Genomic DNA, 20740 nt, shown 5'->3' with positions numbered 1-20740 from the left:
ATTGACAAACTTTGTCATTTTACCTCTGACTTCATTCAACTGGAACACACACATACATAACACCCACTGTTAAAGGAGGTAGGCCACTATCACTTCACAATACCTATATTTGGTGAAGGAGGCAAAGCCATGCATGAGGAGGAAGGGCTTTGAGGGAAGGTGGCAAACGGTAAGGAACACAGGACTAGATTCACAAAGGGACTTATGTGCCCAACTTCAACAGTTTGGCACCACTAGCATTCACAAAACCCCTGCTCGGCTACCTCCTTACCCTATAAGTGACTAAACTGCCTCTAAATTTTTGTAGTAAAAGTCCTCTGGGTGCCTAAGTTTCTGCCTCTGTGCACACATACTGATGTCTCACTAAGCATATGGACACCTAAACCCCAGCAAAATCCACAAAGCAGGGGAAGATAGGAGTTCTTCTGCCTCTCTCAGCTGCAGGGCCCAATCCAGTAGGCTGAACTTGGAATTCACTTACCAGACCTGGGCCCATTCAAAATCTGGCCAGAGAGGAGGTGGTAGCAGTAGTGCCCACCTTATAACTTTAGTGGTTAAAGCACTCACCCAGGATGTGGGAGACCAGGGTTCAATTCTCCCCTCAGGCTGAAGGAAGAAAATGCCCTCAGTCTCTCCTGATGAAGCTGTTGCACTTTGTATAACTAGTCATTAGAGCAAAGGTACTGGAACCTGGGTCTCCCTCCTTCCAGGTGAGAACCCTAATCACCAAACTATAGTCTCTCTATCATATGCAGGAGAGGCTTCACAGCGCAGAATCCCAAGCAGGAAGCAGCACATTCCTGCAGCCCAGACTTAAGACCCTAACTCCTTGGAAGGAGTGAGACTTAGGACACACCCCGTCCTTGGCATCTCCCAATGGTTAGCTAAGGCAGCTTCTCACTCAATATGCTGACTTTTGGAAATCCCATTCTTAGCATATGACTACACTTACAGCAGAGTACAGACACCACACACCCAGCTAGCATGAGTATAAATAGCACTGTAGACTAGGTACAGTTTGTGAGGAGAATGCTCTTCACACCTGAACCCTATCCCCTCCCCGGGTATGTAACCTATGAGGGCTCTCTACACACCTGAGTAGTGCCTCCCACAACTACAATGCTATTTTTAGCAGTGTAGTGTCCCACTGCCAGAGGCTTCCCCTACTGCACTGAAAGACTCCAACAGCTCCTGTCTGCCACAGTCCTTCACTGAAGCATATAGCTCACACCACAATGCCAAGTGTGGATGCAGCCTGCCTTTTTCTGAAGCAAGTGGTTACACGTGTAGTGCTTGTACTCTACGTAGTCTTAGGTACCTATCTTCCCTATGCACTACATAGGGGGCTTGAGCACCTAACTCAGTTTGTGAAACCCAAATCTCTAGGCTCCTAAAAGTTAGGCACCACACCATCCCTTTGTGAATCTAGCATACAGAGAGGAAGTTATCTGCCTGATCTTTTTCAGGTTTAACCAGAAACTAAACATTCGATGTTAAAAGCTAATGGAATGCTAACAAAGACAGCCCATTAGTAAAATAAGTGATCTCTTTCCTACCTTCTCCTCTTTTGCTAGCTCCTGCTTTCCTTTGGTATCTATAGCCTTTACTCCAGGGCCTCTTGCACGTGGCACAGTTTCCAAACCACCAGAACTCATGCCTGGGGCAAGTTCAAAAATCCACTGAGCTCGAAACATCTGGAGCTCTGCCTAAAAATGCAGAAACATTAACTCCTAATAGGCTTTGATTTAGCATCTTCTGGGCAGACAGTACATCTCCTGTACAAGAGATTACACAGCTCTACAGGTCCAATCTACAAATAAGAACTTTGAATATACATTACACATACAATACTAGCTATACAAGGGTAAATATAGGGACTTTATTTAGCAAACTCAGGTTCAGATTAGAACTGGCATTTCCTCTAGCTTCACTTACAGTGGAATTACCAGAAAAAAATTCACACAAGGAAATGCTATGGTTTATGGACAATTTAGTTCCAACAATGCAATTACTTCTGTTTGGACAATTCAGTATGCAGAAGAAAATTTAGGTTGTTGCAAGAAGTGATCATGATATAGTTAATACTGGCCTAAATTCATAGAAATAATCTCACTGTCTTCTTTCTGAAGATGTTAGAATAAGTCTACTTGCTCATTCATATTTAGTTTAAGAAAATGTCAGCTCAAAATGTTTTAAATTAATTTCAATTTTATATAGAAAAATTGGTTTATTACACTTGTGAATACATTATTGTAAATTAGCTTTGATTACAATGAGGTCTGTCGATTAATTGCAGTTAACCCATGTGATTAACTCAAAAAATTAATTGTGATTAATCACACTTTTAAACAATAGAATATCAATTGAAATTTATTAAATATTTTTGGATGTTTTTCTACATTTTCAAATATATTGATTTCTATTACAACACAGAATACAAAGTGACAGTGCTCATTTTATATTTTTAATTACAAATATTTGCAGTGTAAAAATGATTAAAGAAATAGTATTTTTCAATTTACCTCATACAAGTACTGTAATGCAATCTCTATCCTGAAGGTGTAACTTACAAATGTAGACTCTTTTTTTGTTTTGGTTACATAACTGCACTCAAAAACAAAACAATGTAAAACTTCAGAGCCTACAAGTCCACTCAGTCCTACTTCTTGTTCAGCCAATCACTAAGACAAAAAAGTTTGTTTACATTTATGGGAGATACTACTGCCTGCTTATTTACAATGTCACCTGAAAGTGAGAACAGGAGTTCACATGGCACTATTTTTGTAGCCGGCATTGCAAGGTATTTACGTGCCAGATATGCTAAACGTTCGTATGCTGCTTCATGCTTCAGCCACCATTCCGGAGGACATGCTTTAGCAAACTCATGCATTTAGCTGATGATCGTTTAAAAAAACGTGTGTTAATTAAGTTTGTGACTGAACTTCTTGGGGGAGAATTGTCTGTCCCCTGCTCTCTTTTAACCGCATTCTGCCATATGTTTCATGTTATAGCAGTCTCGGATGCTATCAAACATAGCACATGTTGTTTGATTTACAAACACTGTCATTGCAGATTTGACAAAATGCAAAGAAGATACCAACGTGAGATTTCTAAAAATAGCTGCAGCACTTGAATCAAGGTTTAAGAATCTGAAGTGCCTTTCAAAATCGAGGGATGAGGTGTGGAGAGTACTTTCAGAAGTCTTAAAAGAACAGCACTCAGATGCGGAAACTACAGAACCCGAACCACCAAAAAAGAAAGTCAACCTTCTGCTGGTGGCATCTGACTCAGATGATGAAAATGAACATGCATTGGTCCACTCCGCTTTGGATTATTATTGAGCAGAACCCATCATCGGCATGGATGCATATCCCCTGGAATGGTGGCTGAAGAATGAAGGGACATATGAATTTTTAACCGCATCTGGCAAGTAAATATCTTGCAACGCTAGTTACAACAGTGCTATGTGAACGCCTGTTCTCACTTTCAGGTGACATTTTAAACAATAAGCAGGCAGCATTATCTCCTGCAAATGTAACCAAACTTGTTTGTCTGAGCAATTGGCTGAAGTAGGACTGAGTGGACTTCTAGGCTCTAAAGTTTTACATTTTTATTTTTGAATGCGGTTATTTTTTGTACATAATTTGACATTTGCAAGTTCAATTTTCATGATAGAGATTGCACTACAGTATTTATATTAGGTGAATTGAAAATACAATTTCTTTTGTTTTTTACAGAGCAAATACTTGTAATCAAAAAAATATAAGGTGAGCACTGTACACTTTGTATTCTGTGTTGTAATTGAAATCAATATACTTGAAAATGTAGAAAACATCAAAAAAATTTAATATATGGTATTCTATTGTTTAACAGCTCGATTAATTTTTTTCAATCGCTTGACAGCCCTAAGTACAATCAAGGTTATAACTTGAATTCGTAGTTTGGTTGTGTGGGTTTGTTTTGTTTTTTAATGGGGAGGATAATGTGGTATAAAACAAAGGTGAAGTCACCATATGACGCTTCCCTCATTGAAGTTTGCCTTCAGTGTATATTTGAAAGTATATTTTAACCTTAATGCCAAGGTTTTTTTGTATTAGTATGTGGAAACAAGTACTATAGGAAAAAGTATCATATCGCAGAATGTGCTTTTACTTATGGGATGGCTTAACTGCACCATATCAGATTTCTACTACAGAAGAAAATGCCAACTGAACTTCATTTCAAAATGATAACATAACTTTAGACATACCTGAAGATTTGCTTCACCAGGCCTTTCATTGTCATCAGCTCTTATCAGATCAGAGTGACAATCTTCTTCAGCTTCTGCCTAATAGAGAACAGTTAGACATGAATATATAGTCTGTATATGTACATACATTACTCTGATGTGTGCAAACTGCACAAACTCATTACAAAAAAAAATGTTCCCTCTCAAAATAATGTCCCTGTTGACATCAACTTAACATTTGGCTAAATTAAGTTTAGTGGCATTACCTGTTACACTAAGCTATAGAAACTGATAATGAAATAAGCATTTTGTATTTCACTTAAACTCGGTAATGCGGAGTCCAGCTAGATGTCATTTGCCATTTTATATGCATCAGTGCACTGCCGCAATGTTTGGATTGAAAACACTGTAGGGGAACCTAACTCCATAAAGAGGACTTTGAAATTTCACTTATAAAAATATATTTTAGACAACTGACTGCACCTTATACTGTCTTCTCCCAGGTAAAATCAGGAGTTCGATGTCATGGTGCCACTTCTTATTTAAACTTTTGTTGCTGAAAGGTGTTACAGAAGCAGCTTCTATATTAAAAGGGATTTTCAGCCACGATGTCTTTGCTGCATATAACTGGTACATCATTCAGCAGTGAAGTGATAAATAATATTAACTCTGAAGCTTAACCAATGCAGCTAGTACGTATCTCTTGGGGCTATTTCAGTTTGGGCTGCAAATGAACACCACAGTCCACCAGTTTGCATTTGAAGCAACCATCCCAAACAGAAAAAGCTGGAACCAAATACAGCTCTGATGTTGCTCTACTGATCTCAATGGACTACGCCTACTTATTTATACTGAAATCTGGCCCTTTAACGTTTGAGAGAGTTTGTAGAATTCTTCAGAACTTGGATGGAAAACTTAAGCAGATTTCAAACACGATGTAGTTATAAAACACTGACACCAATATGTACCTCAAAACTATAGTAAATATTCCAATATAATATATGGTCACACTAACAGCAACATACTTTAAGACTTATTGCAGCAAGCAAAATGTTCACTAATTCTGCTAGTCCCTAAGATACATATCAGTCACACATTTTCTATGGTCACTAAGCAGGTTAAATTAGTTTTACCCTAAGATAGTACTAGCAGCAATGCTGGAGGTATTGTGATGCTATAACTACAGTAGAACCTCAGAGTTACGAACACCTTGGAAATGGAGGTTGTTCGCAACTCTGAACAAAACGTTATGGGTCTTTCAAAAGTTTAGAACTGAACATTGGCTCAATACATCTTTGAAATTTTACTACATAGAAGAAAAATGCTGCTTTCCATTTATTTTTTAGTAGTTTATGTTTAACACAGTACTGTACTTGTTTGTTTGGTTTTATTGTCTCTACTGCCACCTGATTGTGTACTTCCAGTTCCAGATGAGGTGATGGTTGACTGGTCAATTTGTAACTCTGAGGTTCTACTGTATGAAGCTGATAGCTAAGCTATGGGGGTTACACCCTAAAGATGTTTCAATATCTGAGTGACAGAAGCTATAGTTTTGATCTACAACATTGTTCAACAAGATAAGATAATGCCCCAAAGATACTATGATACTTGCTGGAATATTTAGACAGGGAAAGAAAAGAGCTCCTGCTGGAATTGGAACACTGAAATGTTAGTTTACACTCTGCCTACTGTCTTGTTGTTCATATTGTAGTTAACATCATGAGATGAAGTGTCTATTTGTCTCCTCTGTCATGTATTAAGATACATTTAAAGTTGAGACTTAGTTAAGAGCCACATCTGATCTTGTTGGTTGACCTTCTTGCTGGAAACAGATAGGAGCATCCATACTAAGAATAAGTTTGAAAGGTTGCAAACCTTTCAAGAGTCAATTTTGTTCAAGTACTGGTAAAACCAGATATTCACCATGTAAGTTGATTTGCGGAGGGTGGGGTATTTAAACACAGCTAATCAAAATAGAAACTTTACAGTCTTTTACACACGCATCTAGGATTTTGGAAGAGTTATGGTAGTGTCCCCCTGATCTAGACATAAACTTATGCAAACAAAGTTTTCAGTCTAGTCTTATTTTTTCTAGGCTGAAAGTCTGTGCCATCATGCAGACCTCTGTAGTAAAGCTTTCTGTAAACATTCTATTCACTATTACTGAATTAAGTGCATGAATCTTTATTAAATCAAAGCATATAAGCAGAGCCAAAAGAAACATGAAGTGCAGCCTCTGCTTCATGAACACAGTGCCATTTTAAAATGCCCTCAGAGTTACATTAACTGCTATATTTAAAAAAAAACTTGTGGTTTTTTTAGACTGTAGTTTGAATATTTTTTATATATTGCACATTAAGAGATTATTGCTTAGAGTTATAAGATGTAAACTATAACAGCCTCACTTATGTGGATAACGTGAGAAAACTTGAAAGATAATGTTTAATACAGATTTACAACCTTTATTGATGATAAAAAGATAAGGAACTGGAACTGCCAATAACTTTAAAATGAAAGTCTTATTTACAATATTTTATATTTAAGGAGCATGAATCAAGTTCAATAGGACTGGCATACATGTTAACTTGAACAAAGCTGAACAGCCCCCACTCCTAAAGAGAGCCAATTCTAGAACAGAGGACTGTAAACAAGCTATCCTAATAAACTTCTGTCTTGTTTAAGTTTGAATACCAATATGACAAATTTCTACAAATCATGTAGCACAGCACACAAACAGACTTGTCACTCAGTGATCAGTCTGACGGCCTGAGAAAGCAGCAGATTTGGTCTTGTCTAAAAGCTGCTGTTGCAGGTGAAATATCCCAGAAATTGTACTCCACTCTGATTAAGATTAGAGGAATTACAAGAGCTGTTTACATTTATAGTTCTGCAAAAGCCTGTTTGATAGGATGCAAATTCACCTTTTAACTTGAGTTTTAAACTGATTTTGGGGGAGGGGGAAAGATGTGGAATTCAGCATTTTTTTCATTGCATAGTAGGTCTCTCCTAGACGTTGCTAGAATTCTCTGTCATGCCAAAGAGACTTAGCATTACATTTTTTGTACTTCTTAGTGGGATTCTCAGCAGTCCTAAAGGAAATTAAGGGAAAAAATTGTGTGATTACTCTGTTTAATCTCGTGATTAAACAATAGACTACCATTTATTTAAATATTTTTGGATGTCTTCTACATTTTCAATTACAATACAGAATACAAAGTGTACAGTGCTCACTTTATATATATTTTTATTGCAAATATTTGCAGTGTAAAAAACAAAAATAGTATTTTTCAATTCACTTAATATAAGTACTGTAGTGCTATCTCTATCATTAAAGTTGAACGTACAGATGTAGAATTATGGACAAAAAAATCTGCATTTAAAAACTAAACAATTTAAGACTTTCGAGCCTACAAGTCCACTTCAGTCCTACTTCTTGTTCAGCCAATCGCTAAGAGAAACAAGTTTGTTTACATTTGCAGGAGATAATGCTGCCTGCTTCTTATTTACAATGTCACCTGAAACAGAGAACAAGCATTTGCATGGCACTTTTGTAGCCAGCATTGCAAAGTATTTACGCGCCAGATGCTCTAAAGACTCATATGTCCCTTTATGCTTCAACCACTATTCTAGAGGGCATACATCCATGCTGATGATGGGTTCTGCTTGATAAAGATCCATAGCAGTGCAGACTGATGCATGTTCATTTTCATCATCTGAGTCATATGCCACCTGCAGACAGCTGATTTTCTTTTTTGGTGGTTCGGGTTCTGCAGTTTCTGCATCAGAATGTTGCTCTTTTAAGACTTTTGAAAGCATGCTCCACACCTCGTCCCTCTCAGATTTTGGAAGGCACTTTAGATTCTTAAACCTCGGGTTGAGTGCTGTAGCTATCGTTAGAAATTTCACATTGGTATCTTTGCATTTTGTCATATATGCAGTGAAACTGTTCTTAAAACGAACGATGGGTCATCATCCGAGACTGCTAGAACATGAGATTCACCTCCATCCTGATATAATGCTGTCCTCGGGAGCCAAAAAATCTTATCGCATTATAGGTGAAACCACGTTATATCGAACTTGCTTTGATCCGCCGGAGCACGCAGTCCCACCCCCCCGGAGCGCTGCTTTACCGTGTTATATCCAAATTCGTGTTATATCAGGTTGTGTTATATCGGGGTAGAAGTGTATATGGCAGTATGCAGGTAAAACAGAGCAGGAGACATACAATTCTCCCCCAAGGAGTTCAGTCATGAAGTAATTAACACTTTTTTTTTTTTTTTTAAGGAGCATCATCCACATGGAAACATGTCATCTGGAATGATGGCCGAAGCATGAAGAGGCATATGAATTTTTAGCATATCTGGCGCATAAATACCTTGCAACACTGGCTACAAAAGTTCCATGTGAATACCTGTTCTCTGTTTCAGGTGACATTGTAAATAAGAAGCGGGCAGCATTATCTCCTGCAAATGTAAACAAACTTGTTTCTCTTAGCAATTGGCTGAACAAGAAGTAGGACTTAGTGGACTTGTAGGCTCTGAAGTTTTAAATTGTTTTGTTTTTGAGTGCAGTTATGTAACAAAAAACATTTGTAAGTTGCACTTTCACAATAAAGAGATCGCACTACAGTACTTGTATGAAGTTAATTGAAAAATACTGTATCTTTTGTTTATCATTTTACAGTGCAAATATTTGTAATCAAAATAATATAAAGTGAACAAGGCACACTTTATTTTGTTGTAACTGAAATCAATATATTTGAAAATGTAGAAAAACATCCAAAAATATTTAATAAATTTCAATTGATATTCTATTGTTTAGCAGTGTGATTAAAACTGCGATTAATTGGGATTTTTTTTTTAATCGTATGAGTTAATTGCTATTAATCGACAGCCCTAAAGGAAATACTGTAGGCTTCTTCAGTATAGATTTAATTTCCTTCACAATATAAATGCAAAACTTCTACTTGCATCACCAGATTATTCCATCTGAAAGTCCTACGATAAGTAAATTACATCACATTGCAGTGCTCCATTTAAATGAAATATGCCAAGACTATATTTGTTTTACATAATAGATGAAATGACGGCCAGAAGATCCTTTTTGTTTTCTGGAGTCCCACTTGGGTATCTTCTGATCCAAATTACTACAAGTTAGCTGGGCTAGCTTGTTATCCATATATGCATTGGTTTTAATCAATATTTGAATGATTTGTCCCAGGACTGCTCTGATATCTTTCAGAATTTGCATAGCAGACTGCACAACCTGCAGAATGGCAGAGTGAGTAGATAATACTACATCTGTTTCTGCAGTCTGTGATCTGATCTGAAAACTGCACTTGTTCTGAATTTCTTAATCTTGCTTCCTCTACTACAGTACTAGTAATGAGGTTATCCAAAGCAGTCAAAATATAAAACCCTAGTCTGAAGCAGACATTCATCTTAGAATGCACGTTTCACTCTGCTGGCAACACTGCTTCTTAAATTTGGATTATAATGGGACTCTGCCCTTACTTCCTGGTAGACATTGTGTACTGGGCTACAGTGCCCCATCACTGTAGCATCTCAGTATCTAATCGTGTTCTGTAAACCCAACAAACCCTGATATCTTCTAGGAAGTGAGGGCATGATCCCAATAAAACTTAAAAAGTGACTACCTGTTTGACTAGACAAAGTGGTGACCTTTTAAATCTTAAAATTGACAATTGTCTGGAACAAAATACCTACCGTAACTTTAGATCTAATCTGTTTTAAGTAACCTACTACAAGATGTCTTTGGTGGAATCACCATTTTTCCTCCAAGCTTGTGTCTGAGCCAACTCTGACTCTCCTTTGTGCCAAGAACACAACTCCTCGCTTTGCCACTAAGACTTTACTCTGGCAAGTAGCCTTCCAGAGTGCAATTCAATGCTGTTCAGGAAGAGAGAGTCCTATAACCGCTCATCTTCAATCCAAGCAAGCAAGACTGCCACTCTGTCTGAACTTCAAGGTCCTGACCAAAACCAACTGTCAGAACTGCTGAGCCTTCAAGCTGCCGTTATAAGCTGTGAGTTCTGAATTCCGTTGGTCTCCCTTTTGTTTGCACTCAGTACAATGCTCAAACACAAGTCACTTCTAGTCTGTAAATTTAAGTTTCTCCTACTGATTTGAAAGTCCAATTGTGTAATGAGTCAAGATCTGTATTTTTGTGAAGGTCACTCAAATACTGTTTTAATGGCCACTTAACACTTACACTGACCCAATAAGAGAAGTTACTCTGCTTCTCTACACAAGCAGTCTTTCCCCTACTAACTTCACATTATCACACATTCGGTTATACTACATCACCACACAAACAAGTAAAGTAAACCCAGTGAAAGACTTCACCCTGCTGCTTTAAAGGTATTTTCACCTTTAATCACTTCAACGTGAACTAATAACTAAGACATACAGAGTTTACATTAATCTTCCATTTCCCTTAACACTGAAATAAACAGCCACAAAGGCAAAAATAGTCAATTTGTTACTGGCTATACAGGTCAAAATCTAAAAACAGCTGGGTCAGTTTAATTCACGTTTGTTTATAAAGAACTTGCCACATTCCAAAAGCTTGTTATTTGCAGAGCTCGGTTATCACTGTCCTGCAAACCAGCACTACATAGTGCATTTCTGAGACAATACAGCAGACTACCAATTACTGAGGGAACTCCATTGAAGTTTTACTGTAGCCAAGGTCTGAAAAAAGACCTTCACAGAACCAGTATTAACAGTGCAAAGTGAGCCTCCCTGACTCAGCAGGTGCTAATGTACTCAACTAATCTAAAACAAAAAAGTCACCCTTCACATCTTTCCATAGCTAACATACCATCTTTGGGTTTACACAGACTTTAGGCAAAAATGACATCATTATTCTTCAAACCAGAGCTGGCAGAAATTTTTTCCTTCACCTATAATGTTACAGACTTAGAGACAGGAAAGTCTTTGACCTTGCCCTATTATTTCCTCTGGTTAATATTTTTACCTTTCTCCATGTATCTAATGAGCATTATAATTTGGGTATACTTCGAAAGAGCTCTGGGAAGATTAAGGACTTTTCACAGGATATTTCCTTACAGATAAGATCTGTTATGCACAAATATTTTCTCTCCCTAGATATCAGACAAACACACCTAGACCTCAGATACAGCCAAAGGGCATCTATACTGTGCCCAGCTAAAAAGCACATGGGAAATGTGCACAAGTTAGTGTAGACTCTAGCCATCCAAAGATGAGGTTAAAGCACAGAACTAAAAGCCAGGTGTCAGTGGCTTCTTTTTGGCAGCGTAAGACAATCAAACCTTGCCCGGGGGGAAGAGGGATAGCTCAGTGGTTTGAGCATTGGCCTCCTAAACCTAGCATTGTGAGCTCAATCCCTGAGGGGCCCATTTAGGGATCTGGGGCAAAAATCTGTCTGGCAATTGGTCCTGCTTTCAGCAAGGGTTGGACTAAATGACCACCTGAGGTCCCTTTCAACCCTGGTATTCTATGATTCTAGCTGTTTCCACTTAAAGGGGAATAATCTTCTCTGTTCTGCAGAAATATAAAAGCTTAGTTGCTGGGGCAAAGTGTTTTGAGATCTTTTGATTGCTACTATCAGCACAAAGTAGGGCTGTGTCCAAATAATCTGACGATTGGTGTCTTAGACATTCACAGGGAGGTGCAGCCCTCGGGAAAACAGTCCCTGTATCCATTGCTTTGCACAGAGCCAACAGCAGGCTTGACCTCTGCAGCAAATAGTTCCACCAAGCAGAGAGGCCTGGCCTACGAGGCTCTTCAAAACAGCCCTGAGCCGTCATAGTCTCTGTAATATGTTTTATTGATATGGTCATATACACAGCCATGTATAATTCCAATGAGTGTGGGGGAGAGGGACTGTCCTGCTTCAAACTGGGCTTGCAGGGCCCCTCCTCCGCTGCCTTGTGGCAGGCGCAACAGCCCGATGGCGCACCGCTGTCCTGGGGCACGTGGTGCCGCGACGCCACCATCCTCCTCCAGTACCTCGCGCTGGGATCTCCCCGCTCCAGGCACGTCTGGTCCCAGGCAGCTCGTCCGACAGGACACGCCCCACACGGACCAGGCGCTGAGGGGCGAGGTCAGTGCAGCGCTAGCCCGAGACACGCTCGGGGTTACGGCCCCAGGGGGAGGCAGGGCCCGTCCCACAGCGGCGCGGGGAAGGTCCCCAGCGGAGCGGAGCGGAGAGCAGGGCCGGGCTTCCAGCGGTAAACACCCGCACACCCACCGTTGCCGGTTGCCGGGGACGCCCCCTCCCCTCCGGCAGCCAATGACAGCCGCCGCCTCGGGCCCGCGCTCTGCCCCCGGCCCCCTCCCGCCCCAGGGCCCGCACTGCAGCAGCCGCCGCCGGGAGCAGGCGCGGCCGGGCCGGGCGCTGCTCACCATGCTGCGGTCGGTCAGGCGGCGCTGTCCGGGGGTCCTTGCCCCCTGCTCGGTCCGTGTCTCCTCCCCGCAGGGTGACTTAGCAGAGTTCTCGGTCGGAGAAGCGCACGACGCAGCGGGAGTAACTGCGAGCCCTGCGTACGGCAGCCATCTTCCCGGAGAGTGAGGGGCAGGAGGACCAGGAGCAGCCGAGACCCTGGCCCAGACAGACCCCCGACGCACGGGCCGCTTAACTACGCGGCGTCGGCCATGAGGACTGCAAGTCCCAGCATGCAATACACCATTCTGCCTGGTTCCCCGCTTGGATCAAGGTGGAGCGTTGCCTCCTGGGCAATGTAGTCTCCATGGGCCACTCCGCCCCAGGAGAAGCATTGCATGCTGGGAATTAAATTGTTTTTAACAGGCCAATCAAATGGAAAGGAAGCACGGGCTGCTAGGAAGTGTAGTCTCTCATGGGCTACTCAACTAGAGATGGGAGCAGTGGCTGCTGGGACCTGTAGTTCCTGCGGGTTGTACGTACCCCTGCAGGTAGGGCGCTGAGGACATGGGCTGCTGCTTGCTGCTCCACGTTGTAATGACAGTGTGTTTCTGCTAGGGCTAGCCTGGTGCATTGTCCGCCTGCCCAAAGATCAGGCCCAGGCATTGTTGAAGACCATACGTAGAATTACTCAGTGTGGACCAAAGAATAACGTATAATAGCCTAGTAATACAGCACCATTTTCAGCTAGTCGAATCCAACGGATATAACAAATGTTATAATTGTATATGAATCGCTTCGCCCACCACTGACATGCAGCCATCTCTGGAGTGAAATAGGCACCTGTCTGACAATGCTACTCAGCAGTGTAGGATCCCACTCCTAAATTGGTATCAGCTAGCACAGACATCTGGATCATGTGAACGCCTCTTGAATTGTGCACAGGAGCAGGAGTCTGTGTTTTCTAATAGAGTTTGATGCAGGATCGTGGCCAAGCAGACTTGTGGACTTCCACTTTAAGTAGCATAGGGAATCTTAGGGAGGTAGAATTGAAAATGTGTGTGCACACACACACTCTCTCTCTCTCTTCACTTGTGGTCTGAGAATAAGAATGAGAAGTTTCCACTTTAAAGGAAAATGTTATAAAAAGTTATGAGCAAGTGAAAATATGAATTTAGAACCTGATCATCCTTCAATTGCAATCGATTGCATAACTCCCATTGACTTGTACAGGATCCAGGGTTCTAGGACTAAATTTTGCCCTTTGTTGCACTAATGCATCTTAGGGCAAAGTTTGCTTCTTGCAATGGAAATTCTTTGAAATCCAATTAGGTCATTATATCATTACTCTGGCTGGCAAAACAGAAAGTCTTGTCTTTAGCTCTGACTCGGAATCCTATCCTGCTTCCCTCTAAGTCAACAGCAAAACTCCGAAGTCCTCAGTAGGAATATGACTGAGAGCCTAAAGATTATTTCTAAGGCTCTGATCATGTAACATTTTTCATGCAGGATGACCCCTATAACTGCACACAGCCCCACTGACTTCTCTCGGGCTCCATATGGGCACCAGGATGTATCCATGTGGAACAAATTGCAGAATCTGGACCTAATTTTTTTAGTGCTAAGTATGTTTAGTAATAGCCAAGCTTTATATGGATTTTCTCAAGAACTTTAAAAAAAAAAATCAGTAAAACTCTCCAGGTCACCTGTTATTTAAAAATAATAAATGTAGTGGTGCCTCAATTAGCCAAATGTCAAAATGAGTAAATTTGGATAACAGAGGTTTCTAATAGCTGTGGAAATTTTCAGAGTAAGTATAAATAGACCTCAGGGGATATGACCCTGTTTTAGACAGCTAAGAGTTTTGGATAACAGAGGAGTAAATGACAGCTTTTCAGAACTGTCATGAACATATATCATCCCACAAACAAAATATACTTGTGTCCTTCTCAATAATAAATATGAAAACATTAATTATATTCTCATATTCTTTTTTTTTACAGATTACCCCGAGTGAATGGGCTAGTAGAATTTTGTAAAACTGGGGCATACACTTATATACATAGTTGTGAGACATCACAATAATGATTTAATGCCAGATTCTTCCCTTCAATAAGCATACACTACTCCTATTGGCTTCACCACATTTCTGGACGTTCTATCACACTTTCAAATTAAGGCAGTTTGAGGAAGCCACTGTGAAATAACTATTACTCCATGTCACTGAGTTGTATAAAGTCAGGCTTTTAAAATGTATGTATTCCAGTGCAGAATATATTGTTAGGTAACATTGAAAGGCTGAGCAGGTGGCATTCCTGAGTTCTAAGCCCCCCTCAGATACTGCCCTGTATGGTTGGTGGGAGGGGAATAAATATGTGCCTCAGTTTCCCCATTTTAAAAAAAAGTATAAATCGGGGTGGAGGAGGAGGGAAGAGGGAGAGAGAAGACATCCTCTCCTGGCAAAGATGTTGGTGCTTAAGTACTTGGTGCCCAATTGATTATTCTCCTCCACTTCCCAGTTCTTAATTCAGCCTTATATTAAAGTCAGTGGGAGCTTTGGGTACACAAGGAATGAAGGATCAGGCCCTTCCGGTTTGTAGGCCTTGATCTCAGCAGCTCTGTGTTGATGAATCCCTGGGCAGCTCACTGTAGGATCAGGGCCTAGCTGATCATTATAAGATATTTACACTTACTGGCTCAATATGAGCCCAGTAACAATTTATTAATGGTTTATTTTTTGCATTAGCTTGTTATTTTTTTATATTTACATTTGTCTTAAAAAGTTACTAGATTCTCTCACGTGGAGATAGGTTTTTTTTTTTCCATTAAAAACAAACCCTGTCTATATAGTAAATGAATCCCATGCTGTTTGGCTGTGGAGAGACAGCACTGTGCAAAGGAAAGGCCAGAGAGGGGAGCTGCTGCGTAGCTTTCAGCAGGGAAAGCTCCTGGTTGTCCTTGATTAGTAGCCACATTGTCTTTTGTTTGTTTTTCTCCTGGCTGGTGAGCGGAAAACTCCTTTTCTTTTCTTCTCGGCCTAGTGCAATGATCCTCTGGCAGCTAGATCAGCCCTGGCTTCCCTCGGATGGACTTGCCGCATGGCTTCTTGTAGCTGGGTTTGTACTGTGTATGTTGTGATTTACTAGTGCAGTTTTCTCCTCGACGTAGACAGCATGTTGTACAAACTGTCTGACTACTCCTCTTAACAGCTTTTCCACTACTTTCAAATTGCTGCAAATCCTCTTTAAGGGCTCTACGAGCAATTACAAATTGTCTTTTAGAGCAGTATTAGTAGGTTGTAACATCAGTGTCCCTAGACATGATGACAGATTTGGAGGCACCCAAAAATGTGGTTAATCCTCTGTTTTTTCTATCCACAGTCGTGTGGATCTCGCCCTGATTCTAATAGTTGGGTTTAAAAGGAGAATTGGTTCTTTAACATCATTTGTCTACCCCCCTCCCCACACCATGGTTTTAGGCCTTTTCTTTTGACATCTCAAATAGAGCTGTACACGAAAGTTTTCTGACTAGGCCTGCATGGGAGGGACTTGAAGATACGAATTTCTTGTTTAGTAGCAACCATTTTTCATTTGATTTTCAGATGATGTTTTGATTTAGTATGACTTCATTTATGTAAGTGTATATGAAAATTATTCTATAGGGAACATGCCGTGTGGCCTACAAATAAGACCAGTTAAATTAATACAAATTGTCTTTTGTTCTTGCTTTGAAAATGATAGTTTAAGACTGTTCATGCGCAAATCATAAGGCAAATGTTAAATTTGTTCTCTGTATAGACAACAGAACAGACAACTCTTATAATGGAGTTTAATTATCCTTTTGCTAGAGTTGCGTAATACCGAGTGACTACCATACAATGGGCTGGATTCATCAAAGGTAAATAGTTTTGATTTTTACTAATAAATGGCATGTGTGTTCATGGAAAGTGCTGTTAGTTAGGATGCTGCTAGCGCTATGGCTAGTTACCAGATTTCAGATACACTTCTTTACAGAGAGCTAGAATTTCATAAATACTGTGCTATTGCCTCCATCCTTGCAGGGTTTAAAAACAAATAATAAAATTGAAACTCGGTCATAGGCATTAGCACTGTCTCATTTGCTTTAGAATTTTTTTTTGTTTAGAAGTAACTTTTGTTAAACAGAAAAGAAAAATCCATCGATACATACCATCATCACATGAATCCAGGTCAATATCATACATGTTTGTAAAATGTCCCTACTCTTCCTAACGGCCTGATCTTCCAAACACTTGTGCATGTGGGTAAATTTAGACATGAGTAGTGCTACTGAAGTCGGTGATTTCAGTAGGATTACTCACCTGCATACATGTTTGTAGGATGGCACTCTGAATCAGTCCTTGTCCTTCCTGTGGGGACGATGGTAAGGGTGAGGAGCCTACCAGCTGCTGGATGTTTTTGGCACTGTGGTAGCCAAAAGGCATATAGATGAGTTTAGAGGATGTGACTCATACTTAAACACTTATGAAATTGTCAGTGGGAGCTTTTCATTCTTAAGAGATTATTTCAAGTTAGTTTGTATAATGTTCTTCATATTGTATTTCAAAATGCTTTACAGATACAGAGCTAAACAGTGTTCATTTAAAACAATATATTCTAAACCAACAGATTTATTTGCAGAGATTACTAACAACAAATTAGATGATCACAATTGAAAGAATTTTTAAAATTGACTTGTCACTGTTTATGCTGGGGTTTTTTTTGGTTTTTCTTTTGCATTTCTCAATTTTTGACAATGAAAATTAATGAAGTCAGTTTCAATTTGTTTTATAGTCAGTTTCACTTTCAGATTCTCAGTGCTGTAAGGTTTGTCTTTCAAACACCAGAGGGGAATAAGTATTTAAGCAAATACAGTCTCAGTGACAAAATCTCAAAAATGAATCATTTTTATTGAGTTTACAAAAAGATGTTGGGCTGAATTTCAGTTCACAATGCTCTGTAAATAATAATTAACACTTTGTTTAGTGATGCGCGATAATAAAGTGTTTGTTTGTTTGTTGTTTTATGGGACTCTGTCCTTTTGATTTAGGCCCCAAATTTATGGTTTGTTTTGATTTAAAAAAAAATAAATTCTACAAAACTGAAAATTGCTAGTCTCTCTTTTTATTATTATTATTATTATTATTATTTTTATTATTACAACAAAACCACTATTTTGTTAAATTTCAAGCCAACCCCAAACCCCCACGCTCAACATTAAAAAAAACTTCCTATAGTTTTTACTTTCTGCAGGGATTATAAATCAGATTATAAACAAAAGTGAAACTGACTAGGGCTGCTTTACACAGGCAGATGCTTGTGCTACTACTGCCAAGTCACACTGAGGTCAGTAGGACTCTATCTGCATGGAGCATCCTGTATGATTTGGGGCTAAGCTGTCTCCACGATCAAAACTGAGAGAACCATAAAGTGAAAACAGAGCATAAATAGGAAATAGGATTACTGGAACAAGTTTAAAAACCTAAGACCCCTTCAACCAGAAAACTGTACTGGTTGAGATAAATCACCTTAGAAATTGACTTAATTAAATGGGGTTCAGTATTTTCATGTTCACAAGGCCTATCTGGTTTTAGTAATGTAGCTATGGTCAAGTTTTAAAAACGCAAAACCAGCATCTTTTTTTCAATTTGACCATTGCCTCTGTGTGGGTGTCTCTGTCCAAATAGTTAGACCAAAAGTTTCAAAAGTATCCATTAATTTTGGTACTTAAATTCCTGTTTAGCAAACTTGAAACACCTATAGCTAGATTTTTCCAACGTTCAGAGAACGTAGGACTCCAGTTGACTTCAGGTTCCAAACCTCTCCAACTGGCATCCAAAACTAGGCTCTGATCCTGCATTGGACATCTGTGGTCATGTGGAGCCTCATTAACTTCCGTGCACAACAGTGTGATTTTTTTTTAATATGTATTTTTCACTTAATTTTCTAGTCAAACTTTGAAATTTGCATCTAATCCTGCTCATTAGGCACGTAACTGAAAGTTATTGCAAGAGGTGTATGGGGATGCTGTCAACCACACCCCAACAAAAAGCAAAGGAGGCAGATAGTGGCAAAGTTTGCAGATGATACTAAACTACTCAAGATAGTTAAGACCAAAGCAGATTGTGAAGAACTTCAAAAAGATCTCACAAAACTAAGTGATTGGGCAACAAAATGGCAAATGAAATTTAATGTGGATAAATGTAAAGTAATGCACATTGGAAAAAATAACCCCAACTATACATACAACATGATGGGGGCTAATTTAGCTACAACGAGTCAGGAAAAAGATCTTGGCGTCATCGTGGATAGTTCTCTGAAGACGTCCACGCAGTGTGCAGAGGCGGTCAAAAAAGCAAACAGGATGTTAGGAATCATTAAAAAGGGGATAGAGAATAGGACTGAGAATATATTATTGCCCTTATAGAAATCCATGGTACGCCCACATCTCGAATACTGTGTACAGATGTGGTCTCCTCACCTCAAAAAAGATATTCTAGCACTAGAAAAGGTTCAGAAAAGGGCAACTAAAATGATTAAGGGTTTAGAGAGGGTCCCATACGAGGAAAGATTAAAGAGGCTAGGACTCTTCAGCTTGGAAAAGAGAAGACTAAGGGGGGACATGATAGAGGTATATAAAATCATGAGTGATGTTGAGAAAGTGGATAAGGAAAAGTTATTTACTTATTCCCATAATACAAGAACTAGGGGTCACCAAATGAAATTAATAGGCAGCAGGTTTAAAACAAATAAAGGGAAGTTCTTCTTCACGCAGCGCACAGTCAACTTGTGGAACTCCTTACCTGAGGAGGTTGTGAAGGTAGGACTATAACAATGTTTAAAAGGGGACTGGATAAATTCATGGTGGCTAAGTTCATAAATGGCTATTAGCCAGGATGGGTAAGAATGGTGTCCCTAGCCTCTGTTCGTCAGAGGATGGAGATGGATGGCAGGAGAGAGATCACTTGATCATTGCCTGTTAGGTTCACTCTCTCTGGGGCACCTGGCATTGGCCACTGTCGGTAGACAGATACTGGGCTAGATGGACCTTTGGTCTGACCCGGTACGGCCTTTCTTATGTTCTTATGTTCTTATAGTGATTTAGGCCTCAAAAGCCTCTTCCTTCTCTGCAGGAAGAGATGGGGCAGGAGCACAAAGGAGAGGAAGCATCAGATCTGCTGAATGATCCTCCCTCTCTGGGAGTATTCAATTCCACTGTGTCAAGGCTCTTAGACCTGGTCTACAATTAAAGTTTAGGTTGACCTAGCAACGCCATTCAGGACAGGTCTACAATATGGGGTTAAGTCAGCCTAAGTTACACAACTCCAGCTATGTGAATAACGTAGCCGGAGTCAACATGTTGCAGTGTCTTTCCCATAGACCCAGCATGGTGTAAACTCTCATGTCGATTTACCTTCCGCTTCTCGTTCCAGTGGAGTACCGGAGTAGACGGGAGAGCGATCGGCAGTCGATTTACCAGGTCTTCACTAGACCTGCTAAATTGACCCCCAGTAGATCGATCGCTACAGCGTCAATCCACCGGCAAGTGGAGACAAACCTTCAGAGTATGAAGAAGTAACACTCCTGAGCTCCATAGTTAAGCTGACCTAACCCCCAGAGTAGATTATTCTGTCAACCTAGCTACTGCTGCTCAGAGAGGTGGAAAAAATCACTTCTGTTACCGTAGAAAGCATCTGTGGTACAACAGCAGCCTGTGCCATTGCAGTGTGCTGCTGTAGAACCAGTAACCTAGACCTAGCCTTAGATACATAGATTCCAAGGCCAGAAGGGATCATTGCATTCATCTGTCTGACCTCCTGTATAACACAGGCCATAGAAGTCCCCAAAATAATTCCTAGAGCACATCCTTTAGAAAAACATCCAACCTTGATTTAAAAAAATTTTCCCGAGGTGGAGAATCCACCATAACCCTTGGAAAATTGTTCCAGTGGTTAATTACCCTCACTGTTAAAAATGTATGTCTTATTTCCAGTCTGCATTTGTCTAGCTTTGGCTTCCAACCACCATATCCTGTTATACGTTTGTCTGCTAGATTGAAGAGCCTGTTATTAAATATTTGTTCCATTATGTAGACTAATGCATTATG

The 20740-nt window shown here is 40.0% G+C and overlaps 2 protein-coding genes across 14 annotated transcripts in view; one reads left to right on the top strand and one right to left on the bottom strand.

Moving 5' to 3' along the window:
• The window catches only part of FBXO9 (F-box protein 9), a 46060-nt gene extending 33236 nt beyond the window's left edge, over positions 1-12824 (bottom strand). Inside the window, exons 1-3 of one of the 5 annotated variants that reach the window (XM_045008787.1) lie at positions 12640-12822; positions 4250-4327; positions 1557-1706 (exon numbers count right to left, since the gene is read on the bottom strand). In XM_045008787.1, the coding sequence (XP_044864722.1) occupies positions 1557-1706; positions 4250-4327; positions 12640-12642 (231 nt within the window). In that variant the 5' untranslated portion in view covers positions 12643-12822. Of the gene's footprint in view, positions 1-1556; positions 1707-4249; positions 4329-9990; positions 10059-10091; positions 10110-12639 lie in introns of those variants that run through there. The other 4 variants (XM_045008789.1, XM_045008788.1, XM_045008790.1 and 1 more) reach the window with 4 other exon arrangements.
• A 65-nt stretch (positions 12825-12889) lies between these two features.
• Positions 12890-20740, top strand: part of CILK1 (ciliogenesis associated kinase 1) — a 42527-nt gene continuing 34676 nt past the window's right edge. For 2 of the 9 annotated variants that reach the window (XM_045008777.1, XM_045008780.1), the window contains exons 1-2: positions 12896-13167; positions 16464-16513. In XM_045008777.1, coding sequence (XP_044864712.1) covers positions 13015-13167; positions 16464-16513 — 203 coding nt within the window. In that variant the 5' untranslated portion in view covers positions 12896-13014. Of the gene's footprint in view, positions 13168-15193; positions 15209-15633; positions 15744-16230; positions 16250-16463; positions 16514-20740 lie in introns of those variants that run through there. The other 7 variants (XR_006577774.1, XM_045008782.1, XM_045008778.1 and 4 more) reach the window with 7 other exon arrangements.

The sequence above is a fragment of the Mauremys mutica genome, chromosome 3 (assembly GCF_020497125.1).
Source record: "Mauremys mutica isolate MM-2020 ecotype Southern chromosome 3, ASM2049712v1, whole genome shotgun sequence".
In the NCBI taxonomy this organism is placed as follows: Eukaryota; Metazoa; Chordata; order Testudines; family Geoemydidae; genus Mauremys; species Mauremys mutica.
This window is presented reverse-complemented; position numbering and strand designations above follow the sequence as displayed.